Source organism: Agelaius tricolor, unplaced genomic scaffold, assembly GCF_023055355.1.
Source record: "Agelaius tricolor isolate 1412-34295 unplaced genomic scaffold, bAgeTri1.0.p SCAF_2, whole genome shotgun sequence".
Taxonomy (NCBI): domain Eukaryota; kingdom Metazoa; phylum Chordata; class Aves; order Passeriformes; family Icteridae; genus Agelaius; species Agelaius tricolor.
Window position 1 is genome coordinate 3004700 of NW_027269262.1, and position 26163 is coordinate 3030862.

Genomic DNA, 26163 nt, shown 5'->3' on the forward strand with positions numbered 1-26163 from the left:
TTTTTTTTGTTTTTTTTTTGTTTGTTTGTTTGTTTGTTTTTGTTTTGTTTTGTTTTTTTGGTGTTGTATTTTTTTTTATTCTCTGCTCTTTTCTTGTTTTTAAGTGTTGGCAATTTGCTTTTATCTCTACGTATTTGAATTAGCACAGGAAGTAAAAGTTACTTCTGCAAAATATGTCAAGGTCCTACACTGAAAAATCCTCTAAAGTACAATTTTTACTGCAAAGGGACATGCTTAAAAAAGTAGTGATGATGTTAGTGAAAGGAAATGAGCTCTTTTAAACAGAATACCATGTGTCTCTATCTTAAAAGCTATTTATGGTCACAATAAACTCTATTATCACTTGGATGTAGTGCTGTGCCTTATGTTGGTGGTGTTGTTGCAGGTTCCAGTTGTGAGCAGTGCAGAGAAGGAGCCACATACTCAGGTGCAGTAATATCTCCCAACTTAGAAACCACTAAAATCATGCGAGTTCCTCACGCTTTGTCCGTGTCCGACTGCATCGCAGCGTGCTGTGACCTCTCTGGTTGTGACCTGTCCTGGATGTTTGAACGGCGCTGTTACATCGTCAACTGCCAACACAAGGACAATTGTGAGCCTAAAAAAATTGAAACTGTCAAGTCCTACCTTACCTTTGTGCTGAGGCCTTCCCAGAGGCCAGCCTCACTGCTAGGGCTTGGGCAAGTGATCCCAAGTATGGTCCACTCTGTGGGAGTCCAGAATGAGCCGTCAGAGGAAGTGAGTAGCCTGAAGAAGCTGTCTCTGCTTGGCAAAGATCCCAGCCTTGAGGAGATACCTGAATACATTGATGATTATAAAGAGTTGGAGCAGGACCCCTTTCAGGTGGGCATCAAAAATGAGCAGAAGGACAGTATGGATTATGCTGACTGGGGCCTGATAGTGGCAGGTGAAAATGGCTTCAACACTTCCACGGGTGATGATGGAGATAACCAGGAAGATTTTGCTGAAAAGAAAGGGGTATCTGGGAAGGTAGAAAGCCTTCTGAATAAAAACAGCTCTGAACTGACTTCTGTCAATGAACACCCCACAGAGAGGTCGTCCCCTCCGGAGATTACACCACTCCCTGGGAAAACATTTGAAAGGGAAGCAGCAGTTCCACTCCTTTCACAACCTGAGGATGCTTTGCAAAAAGAGGTATGTTTGCCCCTAAGGAAGCAGGCTCTGGTGAGGCTACTTGGCAATTATTTTAGTTTTCAAATCTTTGAAAATCTTAGGTTTTTGCTTTATAATATTACAACTCTCAAATGACTACAGTCGTGTTACTGTGTAGAAGAGGCTGAAGGGAAGAGGATTGTCTTAAGAGACAGATGAATCACTAAAGGATTTTTTTTTTTTTCATCAGATGATAAGGAGTAACGTTCCCTTTAGGGCACTGTGAGGTTTCCTTGAAAGTGTACAAATTAGTGAACCTGGACCTGGTGTTACAGTGTTCTTCATTTCTGACCCCTGGTGACTCACTGGAAGAAGTTAGCAGAGCAGTACTAGCAGACCCTGTGGTATCCAAAGGCCAGAATCAGGGAACATAAGCTCCTCCATCAACAAAATTAGGCCTGCTTCATGGTTTCATGCTACTAATGCACAGTGGTGTTACAGGTGTAAGTGCTGAGTTAATTTTTATAATGCTTTTAAAACATGAGAGGGGCATGGAACTTAAGGAGGGATGATAGCAGTTTTGGACCATGATGTGCAGCTGGATAAAGTGGATAAGGTGTTTCTGTTCTCAGAATCCTTGAGTCTGATAATTAGAAAAATAGGTTAATTACCTAAAATCCAATATGTAAGTCAATATAAGTAAGGTGCACCTGTTCTCTGTTTATGCCAACTAGTTTGATCAGTTGAGACTCAAGGGGCCTTGGTTTCTTAAGAACGGGGTAGGTTCAGCTGGAAAGTTTAAACAGGCTGTAAATTCAGTATTCCCTGGGTTTGACTCCCCTTGCCAGAGGAAAGAGGAAATTGATCAGTTTTAGCTGACTTGCTCTAAATACCACAAGATTTTGTAACTAGCAAGTATCTCTTGTTGTAAAAATGGTAATTTATTATTGTTACTGTAGGGAAGTAAAATGCAAGCAAATAAGAAAGTTGCATGAAATCTGTGACAACTGCAGTTCTGGGAGGGGATGACTGATGTGTGGAGAGCAGCAAGTCATAAGAAACAGATAAAGACTTCAGGTAACTGGAAGGAACCTCTTATTAACAGCCCTGGTCCTCCTGGTGGATTTTAGACACCCCAATACCTACTGGGAGGGCAAGAGAGCAGGGCAAAAGCTGTGCAGAAAGTTTCTGAAGGTTTTTGATAACTTCAAGAAGGTTATTGGTTTGAGTTGTTTCCAGGAGTTGAGAAGGAGAGACTCTGCTGGACCTCACCCTTGCAGGAAACAAAGGATTCGTTAGGGATGCAGGCATGAGGTAGAAGCTCCTAAGAGGGGCAGGAATAAGTGAGGAAGCAGAGTCACAACCATGGGCTGCAGTAGAGCAGTCTTTGGTCTGTTGTGGGATCTGTTTGGAAGAATTGCAAGGGAAATTATTGCCCTGGAGTTAAGTGGGGGCCATGACAGCAGGCTGCTTTTTGAGGACCATCTCCTGTAGAGTCAAGGTAGCCTGTGACTTTTATCACTGACTAAATTGGTCTGGAGTGTATTGGCACAAGTGAGAAGAGATCAGAACTCATTTTCATGTGTATGGAAGAACATTTGAAAATAGAACGAGTGCTGAGGCAAGCTGAAAATTAGGTACTGGTTCTGCAAGCAGAATTGATGATGGGAGACTTGTTTTTAAGAGTTCCTTCCATGCACACTTCCAAATGAGCATAATTAACATGGAGGTTTAGGTGAGAAGAGTAGATATTGGTTGTTTTTTTCTTAGCATGCAAAAAATATGTATATATGTACATATGAAGAGTATGAGAACAAAGTAGACTGTCACTGCTAATAAAATTTAGAGTGACATTCTGTCATGCACTAGCGGTGCAGTTAGTCCTAGCACAGGGCAATAGCTGAGCTAAAATAAAGGACATCCAACCACTGCTATACTAAGCTCATCTCCCATATTTCCTTCCATCTGCAAGGGAAAACTTGCAAGCATCTTTTAGTTGCTGCCTGTGTAGTGTGGTGGAAATCAAGCCACACCAAGAACCTGCAGTAGCTCTGTGCTCCGCTATATTTGTGCTATATTATACTTTAGGTATGCAGTAAGACTTGAAACTTGTTTCCATTGCATTTTGCTGTCTAATGGAAGAGCCATTAGCACGGTGCTAATCTTTAGCTAATTGTCAGGATCCATGCTGACTGAACTGCTTATGCCTTGTGCCTTAGAGGAGTCATAAAACTTCAAGTTCACCTAAACTATGTGTCAGAGCTGAGCAAGTTTGTTAGTTAGAAGGTGTAGTTAGAAGGTGGTTGGGAAGTGCTCTGTGAGCAGAGCTGTAGAAAGCATGTTAATGGGATAACATCAAAAGCTGTTCATGACATGTATTGAGAAATGGCTCTAAAGGCTCTCTATTAATGTAAAGATAGAATCTGGGGAAGCAGAAGGCTTTCAGAAACTGCCAAAGTCTAAGTTTCCTTTGTTTCCTAGGTGGGAATTCCTTTGAATTTAGACATGTGTGGAGAAATGGAGATGATGAGCAGTTTTAGCAAATAGTTTTCCCTTGAATGACCTTCCCTAGAATTAGCTTCAGTCCTGACCCATCTCCTGTCCCCTTCCTAGTCTCCACTCCCTTTCACTGCAGATTATGCTCAGTTGCTTTGATGAGGAAACAGGTGGCACAGGAGGTTGGAGTCAGTGCATGGCAGTCTCCTTTCTGCCACTTGTCATTTCTTTCTCTCTCCTGCCACTGTTCCTTCCTTTTTGTTTCATCTGCACTGGTGTGGCTTCTCTGTGGGCCTCATTTCCCTGGGAGGTGGCATGGAGTGCATGTTTCCATGAGGGTGTCTCCAGCCCTGTGCACAATAATGTTTGCTTCCAGATGTTTCCTGTTGTGCAAACCCCCACATCCTCCTGCGTCCCCTGCCCACAGTGGCTATTGCCCTTGTTTGACTAGGTTTGAGAGGTTGTGGTGCTGGTGCATGGTGGCTTGATTCCATCCACTGCCAAACTGACTGGGACCACCAGGGTGGCCCCTGCAGCCAGTCTTCTGCCACCTAAGCCCTGTCAGGTATGCCCAACACAAATTTTCAGCTTGGCTTCAAGTTTTTCTGGTTTGAGAGCTTTACTTATGACCCTAGTGAAATAGAAGCTGCCTGTGGTGTATAGTGGTGATAGGATTTCCTTCTTATGTGTCTCTTTCTCCAGCAAGCACATATTTTCATCAAATCTCATATGGATTGTTTAGCACATATTTGTGTTTCCTTCTGAAAAAAGGTTGTTTTTTGAAAACCAAACTTTGTTATGAAGGAAATATTACATTTTCACCCTGGATTAAAAATGCCAAGAGGTTTCCAAATAGTTTTTTCATTGGTATGTAATCCAAACAACCTCTCAAACTGTTGTGGTTTTTTATAGGTTATGAAAATATGAAGGTCTTAACATCATGCTTGCTACTAAGTTTAATGAATTGCCCTCCTTATTGCACATTATGCAATGTTTTCCTATCATCCTCTCAGCAATTCTATATCTCTGTTCCTGGATCTGTGCTGATGCACTCCCTTCTCCAGACAAAGCTGTTTTGACAAGCCAGACAGAGCAAGGTGGCAAAAATGCAATTCCACGATTCCCTCCCTTCACAGTAGTCAGCAGGATGTGATGTCAGGTGCTGTGTTCTTTGAGCAAGGACCTGCACAGAGATTTTAAACTGAGAAACAAACCAAATATAGAGCTCTGGAGTCTGTGCCCTTGGAGCATCCTTGTCATAAATGCAGTCAAATGCAGGGAGTTTCTGTATGTGATTTGGGAGAGAGAAGATGGGGTTTGTCACTTAAATGAGTCACCTGACTGTTGGGTTTACATCTGAGTTCAGAGGGATCTTATGGACTGTCAGTCTCTGGCAGCTCAATAACATGAGTGTGTTCAGAAACCTGTACAGAGTATGTGCTGTCCACCTGCCCAGATCAGAAATCTGCAGTGCTGCCCATCCTTGAAGTGAGATATCTGCAAAGAATTAATTTTCTTTTTAAAATTTCTAGTTAAAATTGATTTTTAAAATTTACAGTTAATTTCCAGCTGATCTGCTAAGCCAAGTAAGGTTTTTAAGGTCTTAGCCAGAGTCTAGCTGCTGCTATGTTGATGCTGCAATCTTCCAAACATTTACTCAATAGATAAGGCCTTATTTAATTCTTGTGCTTATTGTATTTGCAGGGATAATGGTGCAGTCAAAATGCATAAATCTCTACCTAAGAAGCCTTAAGATGGCTGATGGACTCTATGTGATGGTGAGCCTTTTAGTGTCTGATTGGCTTGCCTTCAGAATTTGTATTTAAGACTTAGAATGCAGTTGAATAACATAGATATTCATCTCTTGTTTTGGCTTTGTTTCAGTTTTGATGTCTGCAGAAGCTGAACAGTTCTGTTTGGTTAAAAATACAATGACTTGATCCATAGAGGATGTATAAAACCCCTGAAAGATATTTTGATACTTAGATTTATCTTTCTTTCTATTTTGAAGTGTGTACTTCATGGTATATTGTTGTTCTTATTTTCTGTTGGAATTCTCAAGAGATTTGCACTCAAGTCAAACCCAGGGAACTGGAGGATGTGGGCCCTCACCATTGGTGTGTTAGTATCAAGTAATAGTGGCTGTAAAAAAGGGTAAAAGCAAACAACCCACAAAGTCCCTACCAGCAGAACTGCCTATCGGACTCACTCCCAGAAAGAAGTCTTTTCTTTCCTTTAACTTTCACTTCCCAAGCTGGAATTTAGGTTGATCTTGCCCTCCACATCTGTTCCAGCAAACTCTCAGTTTCTGTCTGAGAGCCTAATTTCTGATATTGTCCCTGCCCCAGTTGTCTGCTGTCTGCTAACATTTTTAGTTTGTCTTTTTGGCTGTGACAGCGCTTCAGACATGACAATACCACAGGGCACCTTTTTTGTGCCTTGCCTAGACTTGCTGACTGAAGTGATGTATGGTGCCACTGCAGAAGAGGCACCCTGCGAAGGTACGTTTGAGGTAACTTTGTCTCCATCTGTCCTACAAAGCCATGATGGCTGCTTTTCAGCTGCTAGATTGGCAAAGAATGATGAGAGGAGAGAAGCCAGAGGAAGCTCGAGACTTCCCTCAAATTCAGAAGGCAAAAGAACACTGTGGTTTGCCCAAGTGTGGGAAGAAAATCTTCTATAAAGATGAGGGGTGGAGTGAGTATGTCGAGGAGACCTATCTGGAGGAAAGACCTTTTGTCAAGATACAAAGCAGGATGGGCTTGAGGTTCTCCCTGTACATGATGCTGTCAAGGGTGAGATTCCTGAAGGCACTGCTTTAGGAGAGCTGCAGTCCCTGATCCTGCTCTCAGTGTCCAGCTGCTCAGAGAGTACTGTCTGCATATGGAGCAGAGCTGGAGGTGTGACCTCAAAGGTGCTTGTCTTGTCTGTGTTATGGACTCACCCAAAGGTGCAGCTCTTGGTGTTTTCCTCAGCATCTTCAAGGGTGGGCAGCTGTAATCCCTGACACTGCACAGGGATTTGTTCCCTGTGTCCATTGTTGAAGGTTGAGATGGAGTTGCAGATGACTTCTGTGCTCTGTTTTCTTGTAGGCTGGGAAGGAACAGTTCCTGGCATTGCTTTCACGTTCCCAGCTGCACAAGGAGCTTTTTCTCCTGTCCAGAAGGCAGGGCTGCTCTTATTTCCTAGGGAGGCAAACTGCAAAGGGAAAGTAGAGCACCTGAAATGCAAAGAGTAGAGAAGTGGGACTGTTCAGTCTTGAGCAGAGAAGGTTCGGGGGATTTTACAGATGTGTATTAATAACTGTTATGGGTGTGAAGAAGATGGAGCCAGGCTCTTCTCAGTGCTGTTCTGTGGCAGGATAAGATACAATGGACACAAAATGAAATACATGGAATTTTATTTAAACACTAAACACTGTATTTTTTTCTGTGAGGATGCCCAAACATTGGAGGTTTTCCACAGAGATGGATTCTCTGACCTTGGAGATACTCATAACCTGACTGAATTTGGTTCTGAGCAGTCTGCTGTACCTGACCCTGCTTTGGGGGTGGGGGCTGAGCTGGGCTACCTCCAGGGGTCCCTTTCCACCTCAGCTGTTTGTGATGTTAGTGTACACTTTGCCAACCTTCATAATCCTATTCTTCAGTTAATAGATGATGTACAAATAATAGTATTTTGCTGTACCTTCATATGCCAGACACAGTAGCCATAATTAGAAAAATGCTTTTCCCATATCATTAGATCAGAAATAAGTCTTAAGAATATTAAGGAAAACCTGCTGACCCATTGAGGGTAATGTGTCATTAAAAGGTAAGATTAACCCAGTGCTGAGTTATTCGTGCCACTCTTGCCATGTCCTTTGAGGCAGTTCTGATTTACTAACAAGGTGAGGCAGTGCTGCTTGATGAATGAAGTAGAGACATGTAGGGTGTTTTATTCCTGTTGAGGAGATAAAAAGGTACAAGCAACTTGTGTACTGAGCAGATGTAGTAAGAAGCAAAGACTCTGTTATGTTTGTGTATGGCACAAAGACAATAATACCACATAGACTTTCTGACATTGTCTTTTAAAGGTTTATGACTGTATTTAGACCTGTTGTACTGATTTTTTTTAATATTTTGGTAACTCGTAGCATTAGTTGTATTCCAGGTTACCACATGACTGTTCTACATCTGAAACTTGGAAAATTAGCAATTGTTACAAGGCCTGGTTGGAAAAAAACCCAGTCCTGGTTCAATGGATATTCTGTATGTGAATAAAATCTCTTAATAGCATAAATCACTTGGGTCATCCTACATGCTATTTAAAACACAGCATACCTCTAAATCTAGAAATGTGAAAAATGTCTCACAACAACTCTTTCTCTATAATTCCTTTTTTCAGGCTGCTACACCTTCCTCTTCTTCAGATAAACCAGATTTCTCCCCAGGCATGTCAGAGAAAACCCAGACTCCCACAGTGGCCCCAGAGAATGCCACTGAAGGTGGGATCATGCTACTTCCCACTAATACTGCCCCATCCGAGCCCATGCAGCTGTTCACACCACCTGCTACTGCTGCTAAAGCAGGTAATGTTTCAACAGAGCTGGTGATCTGAGGGGTACCTGCAGGTTGGGCAGAGGGTGAGCATGACTTTTCTACTGTCAGGCTTCCAACCTGTTGTTAGTAAGAGCTCATTCTTTATCCAAATGTTACATAATCCCACTTTAAACCTGTAGACCTACAGTACCACTGCAAACCCCAGAGCCTGTCGTCACGTAATTCTGAGACAAAACCCTGGCCAAGTTCACCATTAGTGGGAAATGACAACTCAAGGAAATACAGCAAAGTAAAAAGCAGAGATTAAGACCTGTTTTAAATGTTTTAGGTTTTGGGTTTTTTTTTTTTTTGTTTTGTTTTGTTTTTTTTTTTTGACTTTGTAAGCAATACCTGAAGCTCTCTGGGGTTTCAGAATAGTCTCTTGTACCCATATTGTTGTTTTTGGTGTGACTCTTCAGAGCACTGCTCCCTCTCAGAAACTCTGCAGTAGAAGCCTATCCATAGTTGCCAGATACCATGCAGCAACATAGGTGGGACCTGAGGAAGCTCAGCCCTTAACAGTGGAGAACGTGGCCTCCAAATCCTGGGAAAACAAAATTTTGCTCTAATTTCAAAACTGTGGGGAAGCTTATGACAATTAGAGCTGCAGAACAATTGGTTTTATTTTGAAAAGGACTTCTAAATACCATGTCCTCTGTAGCTGTGTTAAATTCTGTGTGTATGTTCATGTATCTCCTTTCTCCTGCTGAATTTCCTGCCTCTCTGTGCACATGGACAAAGGGTTTGAATGACCACAAGAAGCAGAGAAGCACAGATGTGTGTTTTTCTGCACTCCTAATGTACTGAGGGATGTTGAGAGCTAAGCCCTTTGCTTCCTGGTAGAGCAAGTCTGGTTTGGAACATTCCTGACAGCCTCTACCAAAATGCAACCTGCCAGCCAGGATAGCAATAGAAGGTAAGAGGAAGAGATAAGCTACAAGAGATTTCTCTCCAAGACAGTGGATCATCATTACCACTGACTGTTGGCTAGGGAGCTCTTCCTCCTCCTCCTCCTGTGAAGGAGGAGGTTGAAGAGGGCCCAAAAAGGAGTTTGGAAGAAGAAACTGAAGGGAAGGTTGTGATGAATCTCACAGTAGGTACTGCTTTATACAAGGATTGCCTAAAGTTTGTGTGTTCTCAGCCAGACTGTCTAGAAAGTCTCAATGACAGTCCCTCGTTCTCTCTTTTGGCCATCACCCTCTTCTAGCCATTTTATTATCATCTCATGTGAAGGTCCAAGTGCAAACCTTTGCTCCTCAGGTGTCTAGGGCAACTTCCATGATCAATTGTGAAGCCTTGGGTGAATTTAGGTAGCAGTGACAGAAAGTGTGTTGTCAGTGTCTTCATTTCATCATTTTTAGACCCATCAGCTGCCACTGCTGAGTTGCTTCTTTGGCATCTCTTCTGAGTTTGTGAGTTGGACATTTAGAAACTAGTGAATGCTGCCTTGGGAGAACTTTTGTTCTGTGGTTTCCCAATATTAAAAGGAAGATATTTGAAACATTTGAAATACAGGACTAAGTTGTGCTTGGGTATATTTCTTCTGGGGGCTAGTTTTGTGTACTTTGGCATTTTTTGAAAGGCAAAAGTTTTCACAGACAAGGACAGGATAGCAAGTAGATTGAATGGGCAGTTCAGATAAGAAGTAACCATTTGCCATGCTATGCAAGCGGAATTTTTAAAAGGAACACAAGATGGACATTGGAACCTGCCTTGCAAGTGCCACACGAACATAGGAATAGTACTTCTTGGTGAAGAAAAGTGTGATAGTGAAGTTCTACTATGATTTTTTTGTCTTCATGCACTTCCAATTACTGAGAAAAATACATAACTCTTTATGCAGAGCATTGTTACCTCTGATATAAAAGAAGAATGAGAATGCTTTTCTCTGAAACAGAAGTAGGGAAAATGAGGCATCATAGCTGGAAAAGAAAAAAAACTTTTGTTTGGTAAAAGGTGAAGGAATCACAGTCATGATTAAATAGATCATTATTTTATAATACATTAAGGATTTTTTTTAATTATTGCTGCCTGTTCTCTGTAGAGTACTTGTCAAATTTTACTTAATCAATTCCAAATAATATTTGATGATACTAAATTTATATCAGTTCCATCTGTTATAACAATGTAGTCATCCTGTCTTATATGCAGTTAAAGAACTTACTGTATCTGCTGGAGATAACATACAAGTGATGTTACCCAAAAATGAAGTTGAACTAAATGCCTTTGCTGTCCCACCACCATCTACAGGTGAGTTGAATGCCTTGGTATACAAGGAGATGCATACACTACTTGTAGATGCAGATAAGTTCTGAGTTATGTGAACATCCACCACTTGGGATAGAACAATTTTTCTTATTTCTCTTACTGCCTCTTTTGTGGCTCTAACTGCAGAGAGATTTCCTCTGTTGGATTTTAAAGAGGAATTTTTTTAAGTGACTTTTACTTTCAGAACCTGAACTCATTAGCCAGATGGTTCAGTAGAAAGCCTGTAATTTCTACCAAAAGATGATGAGGCCTAGTTTATAGCATCTTGCTGTAAAGCTCAGGGGAGGTGGGAAAGTAGGTTTTGAATGCAACATTTGCCTTAAAACTGCCAGCTTCTGAATTTCAGGAGCAAGTATAAGATGTTTCATAAGTAGCTATGTGAAATATGTTGGCTTCACACAAAGCTGGTTATTGTGAAAAAGTTATTATTTGTGAAGTCCATTATATCCTTGCTGCTTTACCAATTTGAAACACACTGGGAGTTTAACATGTGGTCATACTCCTTCATTTTACAGGCTTAGGCAGTAGCAGTCATGATTTCATACTGTAGTGTTTTATCTGATGAGTGGTGAACTTAATTTCTTTGTTTTATGGCCTTATCTTGAACACAAACCTGATTGTTCTTACCCTGTGTTATTGCTCTTAGAAACAGCCTACACCTATGAGTGGAGCTTAATCAGTCACCCTGCTGACTATAGTGGGGAAATGGAGCGCAGGCACAGCCAGACTTTGAAGCTCTCTCATGTAAGTGAGCTGTAAGTTCAGGCTCATTATGTTTGTGTGGTCCTTTCACAGAACTGTAAGCTGTGGGGAAGGGCACCTTGATTCAAGGAGTTCAAATGGCTTCAAGCCATCCTGAGTCTATTCACTTGTTTGTGTCACCAAATTTATGCCAGTATCTTAAAGTGCTCTAATAATTTTCTAAGATAAAGTAAAAACTCCTCAGTGTTTACTTCATATTCTCCACTTCCAGGTGGTGGCTAGTGGCCTTTTATGTATGTGTTTATTAAAGTAGTTTGAGGATTCAGACATACATATTTGCTCTCTGGTGATATGATTGTCAGATTTAAGCATACTTTTGTATAATTCAACATGTAACCCTATTTGTTCTGTATTTGTTTCAGTTATCAGTGGGACTTTATGCCTTCAAAGTGACAGTTTCTGGTGAAAATGCCTTTGGTGAAGGTTTTGTAAATGTCACAGTCAAACCAGGTAAATGAGTTGACTGATATAATAAATTTATTCTACACAAGTACAGCATACTTATCAAACAGTCTCTCAGTTACTGTTTCTCAAGGACATCTGGCAGTCCAGTCATGCTGATGTGTTTCATATCTTGGTGTCTATAAGGGGTTTTAAGAAAGCAGAGCTAAGGGTCCTGCTCACTGTTTAAATACTCTCTAGTCTTTCCCCCTCCTCAGGCAAAGCCTGAGATATCATCATGCCACCTTTCCTGGTCCTGTTCTCCAGCTAGGGACAGCAATCATGTGCTGATCCAGCTCTATCTGCAAGTTACAGTGCACGGCTCTGATCTGAATTACACCACATAGGAGCACTGCAGTGGAACACTGCTATGTCAGCACACTGCTCATCGCTAACCTCTTCTTTGCCTTTTCCAAAAAGGACAGCAGATGCTGCAAAGCTGTGTGTTCCTAGATTTAATCACTGGGGACTATTGATCTGCAGACTTAACATAAGTTTTGCCTGGGCTTTCACTAATTTTTTTTTCTTGCCCTTTTTTTCTTCCCCCCCTGTCTTTCTCACAGCAGTCAGAATTAACCAGCCACCTGTTGCTGTTGCTTCACCCAAAGTGCAAGAAGTTTCCTTGCCCACAACTTCTACCTTCATCGATGGCAGTCGTATGTACTGGACCATCCTGTGTTTATATCCTATATTTTTAATATACAATTACAACATTATTGTTTGTCAATTTCAAGTGAAATTTCTTATTCTAACTCTTCTCAGAAGTTCCCTGAATAATGATTTTGGGAATACGTGTCCAGTTCTAAATGATTTTAATAAATTAAAAAATTATAAAACACTACCTTGCACATGGAGATTGAGATGCAGTGTGTCATAGACTGCTGCATCCAGACAGCAGCTACTCTTACAGCTTCTTCCTGTCCTGCCCAGAGAGTCTCTGTGCCAGTACAGCTGGGGCCATAGTAGAGAGCTGTCAGATAGGGTGTGATGAGGTGTTGTAACTACATTCATAATTACCGAGTACAGACAAGTCAGAAAGTGTAGAATCTGAGACTGATTTTTTTTTTTAATTCATGTGTGTAAAGAATTGTTTAGATAAATCATACCAAAGGTAACTTGTTATGACTCTGTCGTTAATGAAGCTTGTTCAATTATACTTGTAGAGACAATTTTAGAAAACCAGTTAGGGATGAACAAATGAATTACTTAAATATTCATTCCAGCAATTGCTATAAGAAACTGATGTGTTTTTCTTCAATGAATGTAGAAAGCATAGATGATGTGAAGATAGTGAGTTACCACTGGGAGGAAATTAAAGGTCCCCTGAGAGAGCAGAAGGCATCTGCTGACACACCTGTCTTGCACTTGTCTAACCTTGTTCCTGGAAACTACACCTTCAGGTACCTGCATGATTATTTTCTTGGGGGCTTATCTGTGATATCAGCTAAATTTTCATTTTTTTCTGTGCTCATCTGTATCTCCTCAAACAAAAGAATTTTTCTTCTGCATGCTGTTACTCTTCATTTTGCACAGTGGAGAAACATGGAGTGGTTTTATCAAAAAATGCTTGCAGTGATCCTTTATAACTCAAAATTACAGAAAGGAAAGTATCATAAATTAATTATGTCCCCACTTCCAGCAGTAACAACTGTGACAGACTAAATTTTTTTTCCTAGCCTAGAAGTTGGCTAGTGCCCTGAATGAAACTATGAGTCAGGCTGTGAAAGTCATCCTCTGAAGGGTGGTGGCAGACAGAATAATATTGGCAGACTGGTCCTCACAAGACATTGTTGTGTGCTGATTTTACTAAGAGTCATTCTGTTCTTTATAAAAGCATTTACCTTGCTACTGGTTTCACCGTTTATGCATTGTTGAAGCTGGGGGCCGCCCAGATAGTGGAAGGAATGTTTGTGGTTCAAGGTGCTTTAGTAAAAATCAGTCCTTTTTCTGAACTGTTTAACTTAAAGCCCAGTGTGTACAGACGCAGACTTCCCACTGACCCAGCTTGGGTTCTTTGGCTGTCAGTGGGTTGCCTATCAGTCAATGTATTATCTATCATCAGCAGATTGTTGAAGCCAGCATACATCTACATTAACTGTGGTGCTTCACATAAGTTACACCAAAAGTTTTACAGCTTCTACTTCTGAATTCTGTATTTTTTACTGGAATTGTTCCATAACAAACAGTAGCAGAAATGAGTGTTAATTTTTTTCTGTGTTAAAAAGGGCAGAGCCTGGCTTACAAGCAATGCTTCTAAGTGTGTTCCAAACCATAGGGAATTCAGAAGTCAGTTGTTGCATCTCTGCAACTTTGAGGGAGGCTGACTAACCTGAACAAAAAAAGTCCAGTGCCCTTGATACACAGTGATGTGCACTCATTGCAAAATGTACGGGTTCCCTACTGTCTGAGGTAGTGAACACTAGTTTTGTTCCTGCTCAAGTTCCCTTCCACGTGGTCAGCTGTATGCAGTTTTCACAACGGAGGTGGATTACAGATTAATTGGTCACCTTTGGAGTGCCTGCAGTAGTCTTATTTTAAGAATATTTTGTGCTTCTGAGAGGCAGTAATGTCTGAGGTTTTTTAAAACCCTGTAAATTTTTAGTTTTGTAACTTGACATTGATATTAATTAAAATTAGTAATGATGGGCCACAAAAAAAATAAGTGAGGATCTGCTACTGTTCTATAAGGAGAGCTTCTGAACATCCAGAGTAGTTTTAGATGTTTCTCTGTACTGTTTCACTATAGATGATGAATAAAATCCTTCTTTTTTACTGAGTACATTTCTAAGATTTTGTAGTGAATGGTGAAGTTGCTATTGAGAGCAGGTAAAGGGATTCAGAATATCTAGTTTTGTTTTGTTTTTTTTTTTGTTGTGAAAGGTTGAAAGTTGGCTTTGTAAAGTTTTCTGAATTTCTTTCTTGTCTTAGCTGAGGGATATGTGTGTTTGAAGCAGAAGTTCATATCATATAATGAGTGGCTTTTTTTTAGGTGGTGTTTGAAAAAGTGCCAGAAAAAGATTAATACTTCCATTTGGCAGAAGTTCATCTTAACAGATAGTGTTTTTCCTGTTGTAGACTCACAGTGATTGATTCAGATGGAGCAGCCAACTCCACCATTGCATCTCTGACTGTCAACAAGCCAGTGGATTACCCACCTATTGCTAATGCAGGACCGAATCAGGCAGTCACTTTGCCCCAGAACTTCATCACACTGAATGGAAACCAGAGCAGTGATGACCATGAAATTGTCAGTTATGAGTGGTCACTTAGTCCCAAAAGCAAAGGCAAGGTTGTAGCAATGCAGGTATGTGTATTTCTCCTTTCATAGGATTGAAAAGCTCTTTTATCTTTGCCTCTAACATGGGCAAACACATACCTAAGTAACTGCTCAGAAGCACTGAAATAACTAGAGTTATGTTATTATTTTTTTGTTTTTCTCTCACATGTGTTCAGCTCTTATTTTAGATACTACTTTTAATTCCTTTTCATATTTTTTTTAATTATTTGGGGCCAAAAAAACTTGCTTGTTCCCTGGTGGTTTGGAAAGACTTCAAGATCACATTGTCTGTCCTTGAACCCTAGAAGCTGTTTTACAGAATCCCATCTTTTGAGGCTCTGTGCAGGCTGAAAACTGGTTGTAGGAGAATGTGGGGATGGTCAGAGTTTTCTTGTAACACTTTCTTCTGGAGAGAGTAGAACTCAAATACAACCTTCATTTTCTGAATGAAAGATGACAAGACCTTTTGGCAGTGTTTATGCAGCCATGCTCTGTGGTGGATTTTTATCCTCACTAAAACATGGGTTTCCAGTGAGGGCTTAAGAGAATTTATTCTCTTATTTTCATGACTGTTTCTGTTGATGTTGTTGTTTTGGTTTTTTTTTAATCTGAGAAGTTAATAAATATTTTCATTGGACTTGAATTTGTTAAGTTGGAGATTCTTACAGCTCTGTAGGTGGTTGAGATAATTAATGTAATGAATCCAGCTGAAACTCAGGAGCCATTTTTTTATGAGACTTGATTTCTGCCATGTTGGCAAATGCTTTAGACCTTCAGAACTGAAAAGAGATCGCTGTAGATCTATTCAGGAAAGAAGTGATATTATTAATGCAAGACTACAGTGTAGAGGAAATTAAAAATTATGGAAAGACTTACAGCATGATGACTCTTTCTGATCATTCACCAAGACAAAAACTTTCCAAAAGCACCCAAGCAAACTGAACTTGTAGTTTTTGAGAGCTGTTCAATCTTAGAGCAACCTTTCTGAAGGAAGGGAATAACTGCTCAAATGATCCAATGGATTCACTGGGTATTTAATGTGGAAATGCAAGTGCATGTTACAGTTTCTTTTCAACAGACTAGTAATCTTTTTCATGTGCCTGAAGCTGAGAATCACAGAATCATAGAATGGTTTGGGTTGGAAGGGACATTGAAGATCACCTTGTTCCAACACCTTGCCATGGGCAGGGATGTCACTCACTAGACCAGATTGTTCAGGGCCCCATCCAGTTTGGCCTTAAACAGTTCCAGTGATGGAGTATCCACAGCTTCTCTGGGCAACCTGTGCTGGTGCTTCACCACCTTCTGAGTAAATAATTTCTTCTAATATCTAATCTAAGCCTGCCCTCTTTCACTTTGAAACTATCTGCCCATATAAAAAGTCCCTCTCCCTCCTTTTATAAGCCTTCTTTAGGTACTGTGAGACTGCAATGAGATCTCTCCAGAGCCTTCTTTTCTCCAGGCTGAACAACTCCAACTTTCTCAGCCTCTTTTTGGTGCACCAGCCCTCTGACCCATCTTCATGGCCCTTCTTTTGACCATGCTAGAGGATGCTGGTCTGTGGTGTATTAGATGGTATCCACTGTTAGAGTGCAATGTAGCAAGTACCTCTGCTGGTTAGTTAATCATTTATCAAGTCTCTGTTCTTATTGTCATCTTTATCCAAAAGAAAAAAAGAAAGCCATACTTACTTGCATTATGATTTGGTATTCCTCATATGAAAGATGCACAAATGTTCATTTTATTAGCAAAAGGACCTATAGCTGGGCCCAGTCATTTTATGATTTCTATAGGTATCAGTAAATTCTGCTGGAAGAGTAAACTCAGAACAGAGTTGTCTTGTTTAATATGGGGTTTTTTTCCATAACCCTATTTGTCTGGATTCAAGTCAAGCTTGGTTTTGCATTTAACAGTTTTTATAAGTAGTAAAGGATGTAATTATGTTTGGTTTTAAAATATCCCTAAGGAAATGGAATAAGCTGTAGGAATTTTCACCACTGTTTAATTTCCTAATTGAGAATGGTAGTGTTCCATGTGTTTCACAATTATTGTTGTGGAGATGTGGTGTATGCAGTGGTTATACCAACAGAAGAAAGTAGGATTTATTGCCTATAGATATTTCTCTGGGTTGGTAGGAAGAGTTGGAATAGTGAACACATTACCTCTGTCTGTGTGCCAAATTTTAAGCCTTCTCTTTATCTGCAAGGTGCATAACTCCTTGCTCAAACACTGTATTTATGACTCTAAGCATTTCTTTCTCCTTACATTTGCTCTGTAAGACCTTTCATTGCCCACAACCCATTTCTGTTTAATCTTGTGCCCTGTCCTTGCCGATGCTGCGAAGGGAGTACGGACGCCGTACCTGCAGCTCTCTGCAATGCAGGAGGGAGATTACACCTTCCAGCTGACTGTGACAGACTCTGCACACCAGCGCTCCACGGCCGAGGTGACGCTGATTGTGCAGCCTGGTAAGTCAGTGCAGGCATGACTGGCTCCCTCAGGGCTGGCCCAGCCTGCTGCCTTGGCTCCAACACCTCCTCTCCTCGCATTGTACCACTGATATGGCAGCCCCAGTGCCTGGTACCCCACAAAAAGGAGTTGCTCACCTCCATTTTCTGTCAAAGCAGGCAGTTAAGTGTAGAATCAAATGCAGAATCAAACAAAATCCAGGTGGTGATCCTGAGGGCTCACACCAGCCTGGTTATGTAAGGCAACAGAGGTCTGTTTGAATTTGCTTCTATAACCCAAAGAGTAGCTCTTGAGTTTAATGTCCTACAGAGTCTGTTTTGAAAGCTGCTCAGCGTATCAATCAGTGCTTTGCTCAGTTTTCTTATTGTTTTGCAATTCTCCTGCAAGAGTCCTTGTGTGATTTGAATTCACTTAAACAAATTGTCTTGTGTTTCCAAGGAAGAAGTGTCGACCAAGGACTTTTTGAAAGCTGCATCTTTCACATGTTTATTTAGGTTTGGGAGCCAAATGATGAATAAGCCAAAATGATCTTGTGTGATTTTTTAATGCCTTTTTTTTTTCACTGTATGTTTGCCTTTTACATCCACAGTAGCCTTTTCTGCCCCTGTGCAGGTCTCATATTCCACCATGCAGAAATGTTTTATCTTCCTGTTGCTGCTTAACATGCATCCTTTGTAGTTTATCCCTCTGGGGCAACTTTACAGCAGTCATTCACTGCAGAAACAAGAACATGAATTGGAAGTGTGGTGTGTGGTGGTGCCTTTTAGAACCCATTATAGTGTGGAGTTAGAAAGATGCTGTTGCTGAAGTCAGGCTCAAGGGTAAATGAATATACAGAAAAATGGTAGCGTTGCCAGTTTTACCATGTCACAAAAGCAGAGGCTGAAAACAGAGTAGCAGGTTATGTTTCTTTGCTAAATTCTCAAAGGCTCTCAGTTGGCAGTAACTTACTGGCCTTGAGCAGCAGAGAGAAGGGGTCAGTATCTTCTCTGAGGGCAAAGAATCATATTTGTGTGGGAGGTTTTGAAGGAGGTGGACTGGTAGAACCAGGAGAATACCCCTCATGTTTTATGACATTTTATATAATGCATTGAGCATGCAGCAAGATTTTTGGGAGTGTGACTATGCCTTCAGCTAGGACTATGAAAAAGGGAAGTACTTGATGTGGGATTTGTCTTGCTGCAGTGTGGGCCTCCCACCTGCTGGCTTGTGCATGTCATACTTGTGGTTTGTACCTTTTGAGCCAATATACCAAATTTTTATTAAAATACCCTATGTAAAATCTGATTGGCAGGCCTTGCCAGTGACTACATCAAAAATGTCATGCACTAAATACTAATTTTGCAGAAAATAACAGTCCTCCAGTAGCAGTGGCTGGCCCTGACAAGGAGTTGACCTTCCCAGTAGAAAGTACTACACTGGATGGAAGCAAAAGCCAAGATGACCAAGGCATTGTCTTCTATCACTGGGAAAATATCAGGTATCAAAAGATTTTACTAATCCTTAGTAAAACAGAGAACAAAGTGAAAATGATTGAGTCTAGAGCCTCTTATCCAATCATGTTGAATGATGAATCGTGAATTATGTTTGAAAATTGTTTTCAGGACAATCCCACTTGAGTAAGTAATAGTATAAGAAATAGCAATTTTAAGCTGAACTCGAAAAGCTTAGACACTCTCTGCCTATGTTTTGCAATGTTTCATTTTGAGGCCTACTTTTATAAAATTAAGAGAAAATGACAGGAACTTCTGTGTCTCCTGTTAAAAAGCAAGTAGCAGGCTTGGGTTGCATCCTGTAATACACAAAATTTTCCATTTGTGCTCAGAACTAGGGTTTTTCAGTCACTTGTTTATTGAACAGTAAAGTGTCAGTCACTTTACCCTGAACTTCCAGGAATGGGTGACTAAATCACTCTTGAATGATAATTGAAAATATTTTACAAAATCTTATAACTGTATGTTTATGTGCAAACCTAACTGATCCTTAATAAAAGGGCAAGGTATTTTACTCGTGCAGCTGTTGTTCTTGGTACAAGAAGAGTTATGCTGGCAGACAGTACGGGTTGTGAGTGGCTCTTAGAGCAATACAATTTGCATGAAATAGCTATTAGTTATAGTTCTGTTTTCATGCTGTCATGAGCTAGAGCTGTGGTGAGGTTGAACTTCTGGGGGGTGTTTTCTACTCTTCTGATAGGTGAGGATATGTGCTTGGGTGTTTTGAATGTCCTGAGAAAAGGCATTAATGAATTCTCTAAACTAAACTCATGTCTCAAATGGTTCTTTAGCCATCAGTGCCTACAGCAGTAGTAGAACTATAACACACAAAATCAAAAGGCCTGAGCAATGCTGCTGAAGTCACAGTTTGGCTGGCTGGGCACAATTATTGTTGTGAGATGTTTTGTTTCAGTGGGCCAAGCTCTGTACAGATGGAAAACACTGACAAGGCAGTAGCAACCGTGACTGGTCTCCAGGTCGGCACCTATCACTTCAGGCTGACTGTGAAAGACCAGCAGGGCTTGAGCAGTGCATCTGTGCTCTCCATTACTGTGAAGGAAGGTAAGCCTGGCTGCTGCCTCTTAGGGCAGGGTGTGCAACTGGACACTTCATTCATTTGCTAGTGTAATGTGAAGGAAATCAGAACAGAAAGGTGTAACATATTTGGTGTTATATTTCATTTGTGTTTAAGAAAACGGCTCTTTTGTAGTGAACTAGTATTAATTAATTTCCTTTGAAGAATTAATTTCCTTTGTTGCAAGCTGTTTCAATGTTCAATATATGCAAAATTAGTTATAATAAACATGCTCCAAAATAATATTTTTGACAATTGTATGTCTACATTATTAAGGTACTTTTTTATTTTATTTTGAAATTAGGCTTTGAGCAGAAAAGCAGTTTCACTGTGGATTTTAAAGTAACATCCAAGAAGAGACATCTCAGTGAACCAAGTTCCACTTAAAAATTTAATATTAAAAGACCTGGGTTGTTTGTTTAGTTGTTTTATTAGGTTTTTTTTTTTTTTTTTGGTGGTGTGTTCTTGTGGTGGGTTTATTTTTGTTGGGGTTGTTTGTTTGTTTTTTTAATTATACAGAGAAACGGTTGTTGTAGTGTGGGGTATTTTACATTTTGTGGGTTTTTTCCCCAACATGCAAGCTGTAGAAGAGGCTTTAGGATAATCACAGTATCATAGAGTGGTTTGGGTTTGGAGGGACCTTGAAAACCTCCTGCCATAGGCTGGGACACCTTCCACTAGACCAGGTAGCTCAAAGCCCCATCCAGTCTGGCCTTGGACACTTCCAGGGATGTGTTGACTTCAGCAAGCCCAGGATGCAGTTGGCTTTCTGGACTGCAAGTGCACATTGCTGGGTCATGCTGAGCTTCTTGTCAGTCAACACCCCAAGTCCTTCAAGGATTAGAGGCATTATGCTGACTATTCCCAATCTAGTCTCTGCCCAAATTATACTTGGGATCGGCATTGCTGTCACCCATGTGCATCTTGGAGAAGAAGCTGAACTTTGTTTTACTCATGTGCAACATTGCTTGAACATTGCAGAGTTTCAGTTAGTGTTCAGTTAGAAGTATGTGGCAACAGCTCTGCCCAAATATGTCCATGGTCTTGTTTGTGCTGTGAAGTGTAGCCACAATAAATTCTGTCTACAGGCACGGGTTTGATATTAAAAATACACAGTTTAGTCAACTGATTTTACTTGGAAGAGGCACAACCGTGTGTTGTTAACAGACAACACCCTTGAGATCTGCCTGGGATTGATTATTTATGTCCAGCTGTTTGTGTACAGTGAGGTATTTCACTCAGCTCCACAGCTTCCTTGAGCCCTGGCTTACTGGTTGTATTCTGAAAAAAATCAGTGATGTCTAGTTTCTGAAAAGAGAACATGTTCATCCTTCTTTGGCTTTTCTTCACCATATGCCCTATGCATGTTTTAGTTCCACAGCTAGTGGTGAGAAAAAACACTTGGGAATTAGACTTACTCTTAAGTTTCCTGATTGCATTTTGCCTAAATACAGGCATTTTGAAGATACAAGATCTTGCACAAGCTTCTATTGGGTAATAAGTGATTTTCCAGATGAAAAGGTCCCAGCATGGTGATCTCACGCTGTGCTGTGTTTCTAAGTAGGCAGAAAATCTTTTTGCTTGACTGAGAAGATCTGATGCTTAAGTTATTGTGGGACTATAAATAGAATATCCCACAATGCTTTTTGAAAAAGATCTTTCTCCTGAACTGCAATATGCTCAGAGCCAGATTTTGTATGCCAACTCATCCTTTCCCTGTAGCTTTGATATGAGGTTCTGTTGTTATTGTCTGTAGTTGTCAGGTGAAGAATTGGAATGTGGGTGTATTGACAATGGCATGTCACATGTTTTGAAAGCAAATCCTTCTCCACTATTTTTATGGCTAGAAAACAACAGTCCACCCCGGGCGCATGCTGGTGGGAAGCATGTTCTAGTGCTTCCAAACAACTCTGTTACCTTGGATGGCTCAGGGTCTGCTGATGACCAGGGGATTGTGTCATATTTGTGGATTCGGGATGGTCAAAGCCCAGCAGCTGGGGTAAGTTTCTTGAAGGTTGTAACGTAATTTGGCTTTTGTTGTGCACATAACTGCAGCAGGGAGAGCAGGTATGACCCATAAGATGCTGTCAGGTGTGCTACCTGTTTCTGGTTTGTCTCTCCTGCTCTCTGTAATGCTGTGGTTCAAGAGGCTGGTGATATTTTCAGTACAGCTAGAGAATATAGTAACTAAGGACTGCAGCAATGCAGAGTAATTGGTGATAGCATGAAGCTAATGTGTTTTAGAGAAAAATAAAATCTGAAACCCAGATAGTCCAAAGGAGGAAGGGTCTGAGAGAGCAAGTACCAGTAAAGATTAAGGATTCCTGCCTGGTACCATATGAGGTAAAGTTTAAGGTAAAAATGGTCTTTGGCATTACATGTGGAGGCACCTTCCCTGGCAGACAATTAGCCTGGGGTGTTAGGGCAGGGAATTCTGCTCTCTGAGCGGGGCAGACAGCAGAAATACCTGAGGATAAACTTCAGTTATGTGTCAGCTAATAAAACTGGGATAATTTTTTTCCCTATTTGCAAAAAGTTTTGTGGATAGCTCGTTGGTCTCAGGAAGATCAGCAATATCAGTAAATCAGCAAGTACTGGGAGAGGAGAAGAAGCCAAGTCATAAAAAAAACTGCGAGAAGAAATTTGCATGAAGCTGTAAGAATTGAAGAGGTTTAGCTTAAATATAGCTGGCAGAGTTGCTAGTTGAAAATGCATTAACTCCAAGGAGAAGAAATTAGGAGTTAAGGAAGCAGAACTAAGGATACCAGAATAGAATTGGGAAATAACAATGTAACTGTCTTGGATTTTCAAGAAGATGAGTTCTTCAAATTGTCAGCTGTTCTCTCTTTGGGTATTTTTAATGAAAATATCCATAGTGTGCAGACATCCTCATTAACTATCGCTGCCAAATTTCATTACTCTGCTATAAACTCTGGCTAGGTCACATTTGTCCCAAAAGTCAAAGCAAGAACACACAGCAACATACCAGATAGCTGACTTGATAATGAAACCTGCAAATGAAATCTTTCTCTGAAGGTGTAACTATTCTGGACCTTGTTTTTGCAGGATGTGATCCATGGCTCAGACCACGAGGCAGTACTGCAGCTAACTAACCTTGTGGAAGGAACCTATATTTTCCACTTGAAAGTGACAGATGCTAAGGGAGACTCAGATGTTGATTCAGCAACTGTTGAAGTTCGGCCTGGTATGACAATTAAAAGGTCATCGACATGTTGTGAATACCACATCTTTGTTCTCCTCCTCACTTATTTATTCAGATATTGATGAGAATCTCTCAAGTTAAAACACAGAGCAAACAGGTCTCTCTCTTTCTGCCTTGTTACTGTTCTGTGACTAGGCCCAAGTGTGTTAAAAAGTGACATAAGGATTCTTAACTACTACAGTTGCCACAGTTAGGACCATAAATAAATAAAAATTATACTTACTAGTTAATATTTTCATTAGGCTTTTGTTGCTTCTCATTAATTTTAGGTTTTTTGTTTCTTTTTCTAGTTGTTAATTAGTTTGGCCAATAGAAAGAGATGGGTGCTGACCATTAAATTTAAGTACAAATGCTGCTGTTTGGTGGTTAAAAGTGTGGTTTTGTTTGTTTTTCTCCTTTCATCCTGAAAGACCAAAAAATTCCTCTTAAGAATTTCAGGGGGTTGTAAATGCAGATGAAATAGCTAAATGATGGAAGTTGAACTCTCAGGAAAAGAGTCTGAAATCTTGGCTCTGTCAGAGACACCTTGTTTATCTGGCTTCGGGGCAATGATTTTATTTTTGTTCCTCAGTTTACTGTTGAATGTAGTCATAGTAATTGGATTATGATTCTCATGAGATATCTGTGAAGTTTGTTTTGTTTGCAAGGCACTCTAGAAGTTCGAGCACCATGTAACAGAAACCACAGTTTGCGAGGGTAGTCAGGGTAAACATACCTGATATTTCTCAAATTTACCATCCTCATTTAGACTTGTTCACTGTCTTGCATGCTACAAGTCCATCTGTGGCTCCCTTTTCCTGAGTTGTCAGCAATAGATTACTAGCAGGGAACTTGATAATTGGACTCATCTAGTGCTTACCTCTGACTTCAGGATGGCAGCACTTAGGAGAGAAGAAGTTGCTTTTCTGCACAGAAATGTGTAAATGCTGAAAGTGCACCCTGAAGTACTTTATTTCTATTGATAAGATGGGTTACTATCTTAGGACTCACCAGGTTTGTTTCATAGATAATGTGACAAAATAAGCGAGTACTTCTCTAAGAACACAAAAGAGTTGGCTTATCAGTGATAGGGGTCTTGCGCAGAAAACTATAGTGTTAAGAAATACTGTCAAGCACTGCATGTTGGTACTGAAATACTTGCCAGTCTCTGAAGGAATAGCATGTTCTTCTTCTGTCAGATCCCAAAAGGAGTGGCCTGGTGGAGCTGATCCTGCAGGTTGGAGTGGGACAGTTAAGTGAGCAGCAGAAGGACACTCTGGTGAGACAGTTGGCTGTACTGCTGAATGTTTTGGATTCAGATATCAAAGTTCAGAAGATACAAGCCTACTCAGATATAAGGTACAAAGATGTCCTGTTGTGCCAGAAATCCTTGTGATTTACTTTGCCTCTCTCACTGCTCGTAATTAGTTGTAAAATAATCTTTCCTAAGATGACAAAAAATGCTATACTTCTCAACAGAATGTACTTTAAAAGGTGAATTCCTTCTGTGGTAGAAAATTGACAAAGTAAACTCTGTAGACGCCCAGAACTGATGTGTTTTGTTTTAAAAAAAAAATCCTATTTCTTCTGGACAATTTTTTTCTTTTTCCTTTAAAGAAAGTGCATGCATATATATTTCAGTGTCTTTATTCCATACTGTGCTGCTATTTTTTCCAAATGTTGGATGGAGTTAGATAAACAAACTTTCTCATAGTGAAGCATGTATTGTATTTCAAAATAATGTTCCAACTCTGTTTAATCAAGCCCATTTTATTTCCCCTTTTTTTTCTACTTCTTCTCCATGGTTTTGATATTCTTAATATTTTATAAACATTTTCTGAGGTAACTGGTGATGAAAATCCATTTTTTGCACAGAAAACTCCACAGTGGATTCTCTTAAATGTGGTATTTTACTGTGAAGAAGAAATACTCCCTCCATTTGGTGTAGAATGCTAGAGATGGCTGTGTGTACCCTGAGAAACTTCTCAGCATGATTGGTAGAAGCTGTTTACATGAGTTAGCTTTAAATTACTTGTTGTCAACCACTTTGTAATTTAAAACCCATTTTGATGTTTGTTTAGCTTTTGGGGAGCTTCTTAAAATTTAAAAACACAGTGTGGAAAGTCTACCATTTATAGCTATGGTATTTCTAATCACAGCTTTTCAAATTAAATTGTTCAAATTCAAATTCAAATGTTCCCTGAAGTGTCTGATACAGGGTGAGATCAGCACCACCCAACTTACAAGTTGTGGATGACAGGGCAGAAGGGCTTCCACATTAAATTCTCTGGATCCTTTGCTTCTGAGCTTTTTCTCCTATTAAATTCAGTTTCCTAAATTTAGTGAAATTGCTTCAGAGTGTTTTGTGACAGGCTTTATATGACAGTGGAGAAAGCAACTGTATACATATTTAAAGCAAAAGTCAGGAAGACCAAGGAGGGAATTATATTTGCTGTTATCCTTCTCTATTGTCTGTGAAACTGAGAATCCCAAGAACTGCTGGTGTTCCCAGCTCAGAATGAAGATCAGTTCAGGGCTCCACAGACAGAGTTCCCTAGTCTTTATCAGTAGTGATGTTGGCTTTCCAGAAGCCAAAAAGACTAAACGCGATTTGCCTTTATACTTTATTGCTAAATGCATTACAAAAGTGGTCTGTGACAGCAGTCCTGACCTTAGCTGTTCTTTCTGCAGCACTGCAGTTGTGTTCTACGTGCAGAACGGGCATCCTTCCACGGTGATCAAGGCATCAGATGTCTCACGGACTCTGCACGTGCAGCTTTTGAAACAGAAGGCTGACTTCCTGCTTTTTAAAGTCCTGCGAGTTGACACAGCTGGTATGTTTTGATTGTGCTTGTCCATCTCAGAACTTTGCAGATATTTGGCTAATACAGCACCTGGAAACACTGCATGAAGTCTTTCTGGCTGCCATCTGGTGTCTGGGCTTGGTAGCTTTACAAAAGATGATGTTGAGGACAATACCTATAATG

At 40.3% G+C, this 26163-nt stretch overlaps 1 protein-coding gene across 4 annotated transcripts in view; it reads left to right on the forward strand.

Moving 5' to 3' along the window:
- Positions 1-26163, forward strand: part of KIAA0319 (KIAA0319 ortholog) — a 65466-nt gene that overhangs the window by 29743 nt on the left and 9560 nt on the right. For all 4 annotated transcript variants that reach the window (XM_071450756.1, XM_071450749.1, XM_071450744.1 and 1 more), the window contains 15 exons: positions 386-1155; positions 7996-8179; positions 10341-10439; positions 11104-11201; positions 11582-11669; positions 12224-12316; positions 12928-13060; positions 14736-14964; positions 17282-17405; positions 18754-18886; positions 19813-19961; positions 21822-21973; positions 23041-23179; positions 24376-24535; positions 25868-26010. In XM_071450756.1, the coding sequence (XP_071306857.1) occupies positions 386-1155; positions 7996-8179; positions 10341-10439; positions 11104-11201; positions 11582-11669; positions 12224-12316; positions 12928-13060; positions 14736-14964; positions 17282-17405; positions 18754-18886; positions 19813-19961; positions 21822-21973; positions 23041-23179; positions 24376-24535; positions 25868-26010 (2694 nt within the window). The remainder of the gene's footprint in view (positions 1-385; positions 1156-7995; positions 8180-10340; positions 10440-11103; positions 11202-11581; positions 11670-12223; positions 12317-12927; positions 13061-14735; positions 14965-17281; positions 17406-18753; positions 18887-19812; positions 19962-21821; positions 21974-23040; positions 23180-24375; positions 24536-25867; positions 26011-26163) is intronic.